The following is a 9,893-nucleotide window of genomic DNA, read 5'->3' on the forward strand; positions in this document are numbered from 1 at the left end:
GTGGTACTCTTCCCTCTGAGTAGATATTGAACTGAAGCCCCAGCATGGCGTGTACTAGTACTGTACTGCTTTCAGATGAGACACGAAAACTAGGCCCTGACCAGTATGGTAATTTAAAGAGACCATGGCATTTTCCATACAAGTAGGGTTAATCCCAGTGTCTCAGCCACATTCCGTTTAAGAAATTATTTCCCATTTACCTAAATAGGCCCTCCAGTTTCAACTGAGTACAAGTATCCTCTTTCTTTGCTAAATTGTAGCATAGTGTGGCTATTTCACCGGAAAGGTTTCAAGTGGACCAAGTGAGCTTTCGCTAAATATAGAGTACACATTACGTTTAAATATGTAAAGTGTTGTTTTACAGATATTCTTGGAATTTTACCTAGGGCATGAGGGATTCCCTGCTCCTCATTAGTGCTGGGGAAATAACTAGGATTTTGTTTTCCTATCTAATTTTCACTTTAAATGTTTCCATTGCCTATCGTTGCTCATTTGCCAACAAACTAGTGTGTTAACTTTCACTTTTAAGCCAGCCTGAAGATATATTGAATTTTAGGTTACCAGAAAACAGTAGAATAAAAATGCAGATTACTGTTATCTAAGCTTAAGAATATAGCATCAGAACTACTGTCAAAAACCTCCTGTGATGTGCCTTGTGTCTGCCTGCAGGCATACTGTGGCTTCGCTCGACCTGCTGTTCCCCCTCAGCATCTTTCAGCAGTAGCCACAGGAAACTGGGGATGTGGTGCCTTTGGTGGCGATTCCAGATTGAAAGGTAAATAATAGCAATGTTTTAAGGACCGAATGAATCAAATGTCAGGTTGGAGTAAGTTTTCTGTTTTAGGTGCTTGGACACTTTGGTTTAGAAGGAAATAAGTTTTTATTCCTCCCTCTTAAAAAGTCCCGAAAATTGAAATGAGCTTTCATAGCAAAGAGCTGGAGTAGTACTAACCATCTTAAATTCATGTATTTTGCACATTATAGTGGGAGGAGGGTGTAATTCTATTTTGACAGGAAAGGTCAAATGGAATGAGCATGGGAGTGGGAGCCAAGAATTTGAGTTTTAAATCGTTGCTGCCACTGGCACACTCTGTGGCTTTGAGCCAAACCTCTCTGGGCCAAACTTTGAGCCCGATCTTAAGTGGACCTTTATTTATGGGCCCACAAAGCTGTCTTAATTACCTAGTTGTACTCACAAAGCAGGTACAGTGCTTAGATACTAAAATGACCTAAAATGCAGGTGCAAATAATTTTGGTTGCAAAATAGTGCCTGCAGTTATTTGCAAGCAGTTTGCCTCGCCCTCAGTTTCTTCCATCTGTTACAAGTTATTCTCATTCTTTTCTTGCTTATCCAGTGTATGTTTGCACCGATTTTTACAGGAAAAGCATTAGTGGCCCCTGCCTTAAGCAAACTCCTAATCTGAGCAAAACAGGGTTGATACCTGCCCATCTACCCCACACGAGGGTTAATGTCTGTATAGCACTCTGAAGATGTACAATGTTAAGTATGATATTGGAGATTGTTGGCTGATAAGAATGAGTTGCATTCTAGGAGAACTTATGCCCCATTTTCTCCCCTACCACTTTGAGGGTATGTGTTTGTGCCTTTGGTTACTGGGCAATACGGCCTGTTGGCCAGAGTCCATAGAATCGCCCCGGGGTGCAGGGCAGTATGGCCTAGTGGCCAGAGTCCATAGAATTGCCCCTGGGTGCAGGGCTATGCGGCCTAGTGGCCAGAGTCTCTAGGGTCACCCTGGGTTGCAGGGTAGTATGGCCTATTGGCCAGAGTCCCTCCCACTCCATCGGGTCCCAGCCTCCGGCCCTAACTGCAGCGTAGGACCTTGCCCCTGGCTCAGCCGGGGGGCGGGGGAGGGGGTTCTCCTGCCAAAACACGCTGACGCTTGCCGGGGGCAAGGTACCAGTCCGTCACCCCACCCCCGGGTCGCTTCCTACCGGCTTGAGCATTGAGGTCTCCCACGAGTCTCTAGGTTCCCTGCGGGCCTCCAGGTCAATCGCCTCCCCGCTTCCCAGTCAGGTCCTTCCCCTGCGGCCGCCAGCCCAGACTAAGCTGGGCTCCCTCCTTTTATACTCCCAGAGCACTTGGAGCATGCTCAGTATGGACGGGGCGGGACTTCCACTGTCAGTGCTACCAGCCTGACGCTGCTGGGGCTGGTGCGGGGGGTTCTGCCTCATCACAGGGTACCAATTGCCAGTGCAACGTATTTGATATCTTCAAAAAAGGACAGGAAACATAGCTTCCTTTGAAGCCTCTATAAATGCCTCCTGATCTCTGCCTTCCTAAAAGGCGACGTGTATTCTTGGGACCTGGAGTCTCTTAAATTTCTCCTTCCTTGCAACCAAATCCCTCAATTTCTCTTGCACTGCCCTTAATCAAGGCACTCAGCCTGTAGCAGACCCCAAAGTCCTGGATTAATTTGGGACTGCTTCCCACTTTGTGGGTACCTGCAAATCAAGCACTCGTTTGGATTCTGGATTAGTAAATCCCCAAATCTAGTTCTGCATAGTTATAATTTAACATAATTTAAATCTAAACAGAAATTGGCATATTTTGCTGCTTATTGTCAAGTGTTTGGGGTGAAAAAATATTTTCAAAAGTTAGTTTTATAACTATGGCCTAGTGAATATTTAAGTGGTTATGTTAGAAACTAAATGTAAGCATCATGATCTTCAGGCTGCCAGCTTCATTAGTTTTCTTTCCAAATGTGTGTTACTCAGCGAGAGCCTATTTTTCACTCCGTGCTCATTGATTTCGTGACAACTGTTTTTTGTTTTCCATTAAATAAAATAGATTACCAGGTTCAGGCCATCAATACAAAGAGCCAAATCTGCTGCAATCTGTGATCATCTTTGATGGACAGTTCAAGTTACGGAGTTTTAATAAATGTTTTAATTTGAATAAGAGCTCTTTTTAGTCTGAAATGCAATATCCCAGTGTAATCCCAAAATGTATGGGTTTCTGCTAGAAATAATGATTGCTTGACTAAGGCATGATTGGACCAACAGTGGACATGAACTTTACAATTGATGGTCCTTTATTGAAAATACCTTTCTTCTAGTCATGCAGAGGTCCAGTCTGGGGATGGCTAAGCAGGACTGTCCCAGCAGATTTGTTGAGGAGAGAAGCATTATCTAAAAAAAAAAAAAAAATCCAGTGTTTTAGTAGATGAAAATTAGAGGAGGACATCAGAGAGAGTGAGAGTATAAGGGCATGGCAGAATTATAAGTGTGTGTGTTTAAACAAATATAAATTATGTTATGAAGCATAAATAAGCTTTTCTTCAGTTACAATATATGCACAGAAGTTTAATTTTATTTGGCTTTTGTTCACTAATGTTGTGGCCTTTTGATGTTAGAAAATGTTTATAACCTGATCTCCAGTAAGCCAAGTGCTATAATTATCTCTAGTCTGGCAAGAGAAAACTAGCCACTTTCTCTACCTACTGGTGGAATTTGCCTTACTTTCTGTGTCCATCTATGATTTTTCAGAGCTGAGATTCTCAGTTTAGTACCACTTGAAAACAAGTTTTGCTGCTGCTACTGTGTTGAGAATATAGATCAGAATATACACATGTATCTTCTAATCTGCACCGCAACCTCCTTCTGACAACAAAAATTACTTCACCACCCTCACAACCTGAGCCCGCCCAAGCCCCACTGCCCTGAGGGGGAGGGGGGCAAAGCCTGAGCCCACTACTCCAGGTGGGGGGGGGGGAGGGCAAAGCTGAAGCTCAAGGGCTTCAGCCCCTGGCAGGGGGCCTGCAACCTGAGTCCTGCCATCCAGGGCTGAAGCCCTCAGGCTTTGGCTTCGGCCCCGGGCCCCAGCAAGTCTAAGCCAGCCCTGGCAACCCCATTCAAAGGGAGTCGTGACCCACTTGGGGTCCTGACCCACGGTTTAAGAACCACTGCTCTAATCTTATGCTGTGCTTCCATCAGATATTATAAACTTTGGGGCTGATCCACTGAAATTGGTGGAAAGACATCAATTAGAGTTGGATCAGGCTCTAACCAGGGTTTGGCTGTGTCAGTACTTGGTTGGTAGAATTAGGGAACAGCTAGGTGATGCACAAGAGGTATTATGATTCAGTATGTGACGTTTTTTTTTTCCTCTGAGTCAGTGCTGATATGATACTTGAAGGGTTAAAACAGCCTTTTTGAATAAAAAATGGGGCAAAACTAAGAACTTGACCAACTTCTGGTCATTTAAAATCCCATGATTTTCTTCTTGAGAATTGAAGTGGTAATTCCTGGCCAAATTCAAACTACTTATTACATTCTGCCTGGGCAAATTCCCTATATGATTTCAAGTGCAAAATATATTTTCTCCTCTTGTTCTAAAATGTTATGTACCATTGTTTGCACTATGAAATTTGGGAATGGTTTTATCCCAATAGTAGCTCAGTTTTTAGTGGTGGGGAAAAGTCTATTGGTTAAAGTTTGTAAAGAGCTTTAGGATCCTTCATGATGGAAGGAATTATATACATGTAAGATTATCAGTGTCATCTGTAATTTTCATTAACTAAAAGAAACTGATATTATAGACTTTACAGGCTGTCTTAAATCTGACAATATATGGCAGTGAGAAAGCAACTTTAGAAATGAGGAACTTGTGTACTGATATGACATTTTTGGCTATATTTTGTATATGTATTTTTATAACCCTTTTTAGTCTGGTGTTGACCAGTGTTTTTATGTGTGTTCAGAAATGCAAAGATTCAAGTTTGAGATATGAATTCATTTTCACAGATGATTAAAAAAGAAAATAGTCTTCATCTCCAAATGTTCTACCAAGAGATTCTGCAGATGTTTCAGGACAACTTGGTTATTTTATATTTTTTTAAAAACAAAATAGTACATTTGTTCTAGAAGCCTTAATCACACTCCAGCATGATTGAGTGTCACGCATTAAAGAAAAGCTATTGTATTGAAAATACAGTCTGAATCAAGGTCACAGTGAATGACCTAAGAACTCAACAAACTGCAGTATAAAGAAAGAAAATTATCCCGATTATAAATAGAGGAATACTATGTTGGCTAAATAAGACTTTTTGAAGTAGATTTCAGCTTGTTTGTGACTTTTTTCAGTGATCTTAAGCTATGAGCATAGATATTTTGAATATTTAAAAGGTGAGCTTTTCTGGCTGTGTACACATATGTGGTAATATCGGTCTGTCTATCAGCTAGAGATACAACTGAGCTACAAAGTTTGGATCTACATCTAAATCTTCCCAAAGATTGGGGTGCTTGGAGGCAAGGTTTTGATTTGGATTAATTTCTACTTTGTATCAAACGTGATCAGCCTGAGGTGGGGCTATAACTGATTTAAAGTCACCACAGAATTGGCTGTTCATAGAAATGCCCCTTTTTTGTCTCCTTCAAAAAATTCTGCTTTAATATTGTGAAGTGGGCTTTGTTTGTTTATCTTTCTGAACTGCACTGTGTGGCACATAATGCTGAGATTCTTTCTCACAGAGGATTTGCATGCTTCCATTCTCTAATTTTCTTTTGTTCATTTTATGTACTGTTTGCACTGGAAAGCGTTAAGGATATCCACAATTATCCACAATTAGCGTTAAGGATATCCACAGGATAATCCACAATTATCCTGTGGATCTCTGACTTACTACAGTCTAACAGCCATAGTCATCAGCGTTGTTCCCATGTCCTATACATTTCTTTGCACAAGAGCTGTTTGGCCTGTACACTCTTTTCTATAGTTCCATGAAGCAGATCTGCCCTTAATTCTGTAGATTCCTACTGGAACACTTTATCCAGGCCAACTTAGTTTTTTCTTTAGAAAAATCTAATAGAAAATCATAATCCTATATTGCAGTACTGCCAAAAGGTTCGATTTAGGATTCATGGTTCCATTGTGCTACTTTGGGGGGAATAATCTGAAGTGATGCTTCTTGTATAGAAAGGAATTCTTTCCTGATTGTTTTAAAATACTTACCCAGTTTTCCAGTATGTTCCAGTTAAAAGGGAAGAGCAAGGTCTGAGATAACTAAAATAAATGCTAAATGTTCAGTACCTTCATAGTGTTATGAAAATGTATTTTAATGGGGTATGTTATTTAATGAGGTACTTCTCAACTACCCAGATCAGTGTTTTTATAAAAAGTTCTCTAACCTGAAAAAATCTGTTCAAAAAAATAAAGTGAGAAACCAAAGGGAGGTTTTTTCCATTAGCTTCAAAGGACATTGGATCAGGCCCTAGTAGAGGTGAGAGAAGGGAAAGGGAAGGCTTGCATGGTGGGAAGTCTGACTGAAGTCACCGCTGTTTGTCCCTCGCTTTCATGAGTGTCAAATTTACAGATTTTTAGCAATTAAAAGTAAAAACTCGGGTGGAAAGCAGTTTACAGAGTACCTTCTCATGCTTCTAGTGCAACGTGCAGTTGCATAGTTCGTTTGGCCTAAATGTGAAGATTCATTAGATTCAGTTCTCCTATGCGGGTTAGTTCATTAGGCCCTTTATAAAACAGAACTACTGAAGTGTTTCCAAATCCATAGGCTGTTGGTTAAGTATTTAAATTAAAATATCATCCCCAAATTGAGATTGATCGTGTATGTGATGAGTGTAATGAATAATTTAGTTCTGGGTTTAAAAGGGCCCTTTGATTAAAGAGCATACTATGTTAAATTTGTCTGTATTAAATAAAATGGGAAAGATTCCTCCTCCTAGTTGAACAATGAATACCTTACTAATGTGCTTTGCCCTGCCAGGTGTGAATGCAAGGACAATTCCCTATGTCATATTTTTGTTTAACATAAAATTCTTCATCACCTTCCACCTGGTGAGCATAGAGTGGATAATCTCCCTGACAGACATTGTGAATGGAAAGATTAGCATTCAGACAAGTATATGTCCAGAGACAAGAAATAATGGTAACCCTCCATAGATTCAGCAGTTGACAGAGATCCATCCTTTGGAACATTGTAGGCTGATTGAGCTAAACATGTGATTAAATAATACGTAAAGTGCCTATCACACTACTAGCTAAGTAAGGTTTCTTAACATGAATACTTACACATTTTACTCTTCAGAAGGAAGTATTTTCCCTATTTTCCATATGAAAAAACCTGCTTTGAGCTTCAGTTTCTGGTTGTATTTTGTTTTAAGTGGAATGATGCTTGCAATTTTACAAAAAGTGGGCTTTAAGATCTCCAGATGAAGAATACTATATGGTGTGATTATTAGTTGTGAAAGCTCCCAACCTTAAATTTAGAGCACAAATTACTCTACTTCTTTAATAAATTGTCTTATGCTATATTTACCTCTTTTTTTATTATTTATTTATTTATTTATTTATTTATTTATTTATGTGCTGCAGCCTTAATACAAATCCTTGCAGCTGCGGAGGCTGGGCGAGATGTGGTTTATTTTACATTTGGAGATGCTGAGCTGATGAGAGAGATTTACAGCATGCACACCTTTCTCACTGAGAAGGGCCAAACTGTAGGTAAGCATAAAACAATCTCTCTCCCCTGTGAAATACGAAGAGGAATAAATCCATTTCCAGTGAAAGTTGAACAGTAAGAAATTTATGATCCTAGTGTCTACAAGTGCTGAATTTAAGTAAAGGAAACCTCAACATTACAGGTCTATGCAAGAAGCTATTCCTGAAAAAGTGGTAGATAATAAACATGTGCCATCATATAAGTTAGTTTATGGTAACTAAAGGCCTGCCAGAGCTCTAAATAGAATTTGAAATGCTTTTCTGTCTTTTTAAAAAAATAAGACCTACATTTTTGTCCCTCGTACTATTCTGTTATGGTATTATGATCCCTATCCTACAAGCCCTGATACACCTAAGTAGCCAGATTTGAAGTCATTGGGACTTGCAGTACAGGAGAAGCTACATTCATTGCCCTGCTGATAGTAGTGTCTCTAACTTTTTGTGGGAAACAGAACTCTAAATTTAGGTCTTTCCAAATCAGTTGAAAAAATAACCCATTCTGTAATGGTTTTGTAGTTTAAAATTATAAAGTGTATATACATACAGTTACTGTGAAATTCACCACTCCTTGCTCAGAGCTCAGGTAATTTTGTGCAAGGAGTTGTGCAAGCAATGGATTTCGTGCAAGGAACTGAGAAGTTGAGGGGGACCCAAACCCTTGTTTTCAACTAGCTCGCAAACCACAGGTTATGGCACAGTCCCTCTTGGTCTGCACTTCCAGCCTACACACTGAAATAAGAGCTGCTGTCCCTTCACTTCCCCTAAACAATGTTCCTTGCCATTGAAATCCATGTAAATGCAGATCCTCTGGCCTGCACCCAGTACACAGTTGTTGGTTGTGAATATATACATACTTATAGTATGATGCAGTAATTTTAGAAACGTGCATTGGTTTTATTTCTTTTCCTTTTCAAGGGGATGTTTACAGGCTGTTGCTCAGATATTATAATGAAGAATGCAGAAGCTGTTCTACTCCAGGACCAGATGTGAAGCTTTACCCTTTCATATATAATACCCTTGAATCCTATGCAGATTCCACCGATGAAGATGAGAAAGGATTGTGCTTTGATGACTAAAATAAAAATTTATGAGGAGGATTTTTTTCCTTTCCTTCTAATATATTGTTTGAATTGCTGGGTGTAAAATATGGACTGGCTTAACTTAATATCAATGTATATAATACTGCATTTGTAATCCTATAAACTCTCCCAACCTAAAACCAAACTTTCAGAGGTGAGATTTTCTGTTTATACAATGTAAACCCCATCCATCCACATATATAAAGAGTTGTTTTGTAAATCCTATTTGCATGTCTTCTTGTTCATCGGCAGATTTTGGTCTATATTTGTTACCCTTTGGAATCAACAAATACCAGTTTATGTGAAAAGAACAGGAGTACGAACTCTCTTTAAGAGAACCTATAAAATATACCGATTTCCAACATAAAGTGATTACTAGTAAACCCACAGCCATGTAACTCATGGGCGTGATGTTAGGAAAGCCTGTAATTATCCATTTTATTGGAAATTCTAACAGTTCCAGACCATCCCAGAAACTGCCATGGTACTTTTTGCCTTTAATTTTCACTTCTTAATTTCTGCAGCTTTAAAAACTTCACAATTTTAAATATGTTTTAAATAAAAAGTAAAAGTTTAAAAACTGCAAGGATTATGGGGAAGCAAAAATTAAAGCAGCACTCACAACTACTCTTCTGGTGTTGGCACTCTGAGGAGAGCAGGATAACAGGAAGTTAGACTGGGAAAGGGAAAAGAGGGGCTGAGTTATAAGGAAAAAAAGAAACAACATTAAAACTAGAGGAAGCAGAGGGAACAAGTTCAGATCGTTTACTTACATTCTTAAAAATCTATAGTAGGACCCAAGTATTATATAAAACAGTGAACAAGTTCTTAAACTTGATGATGTATCTAAAATTACTCAAGGTTTGCTGCAGTGATTTGTAATATTGCTGGAATTCAGCTATTTGTTAGATTTACAACAGCATATCAATGATCCCCTACCTAGAATATATACAGATATACGCACGTAGGTGTGTATAAATGTGCACACAATAGAAATTAAACGAGGATATGATAATTACTTAGGCATCAGTGGGCAAGTAATCTTTCCATCCTAAAAAAAAAAAACAAAAAAAAACCACATTAAAACAGCAACTGTTGGGGGGAGGGGTGTGCACGCGCGCCTTTTGAAGTATGGAAGCGATAACAATGGAGGGTATGTCATAGGAAGTAGTGTAGAAACTGTGCTATTACCATCTTCATGAGTCCAAAATGCATACTGCTGCTGTACATTAAAGAAATGTACGAATGAGTTTCAAGGCTTCAGGAACATAACTGTAGCATAACATCCCAGGAATGTATACTGGCCAAACTCTATTGATTTCAGTGGAAGTTTTGCCTCT

General features: G+C 39.2%; 1 protein-coding gene across 2 annotated transcripts in view; it reads left to right on the forward strand.

The window, feature by feature from the left end:
* PARG (poly(ADP-ribose) glycohydrolase) overlaps positions 1-8,832 on the forward strand; it is a 126,307-nt gene extending 117,475 nt beyond the window's left edge. For both annotated transcript variants that reach the window (XM_065407576.1, XM_065407578.1), the window contains 3 exons: positions 670-775; positions 7,349-7,477; positions 8,390-8,832. In XM_065407576.1, coding sequence (XP_065263648.1) covers positions 670-775; positions 7,349-7,477; positions 8,390-8,550 — 396 coding nt within the window. In that variant the 3' untranslated portion in view covers positions 8,551-8,832. The remainder of the gene's footprint in view (positions 1-669; positions 776-7,348; positions 7,478-8,389) is intronic.
* Positions 8,833-9,893: the final 1,061 nt, after the last annotated feature.

The sequence above is a fragment of the Emys orbicularis genome, chromosome 7 (assembly GCF_028017835.1).
Source record: "Emys orbicularis isolate rEmyOrb1 chromosome 7, rEmyOrb1.hap1, whole genome shotgun sequence".
NCBI classification, from domain to species: domain Eukaryota; kingdom Metazoa; phylum Chordata; order Testudines; family Emydidae; genus Emys; species Emys orbicularis.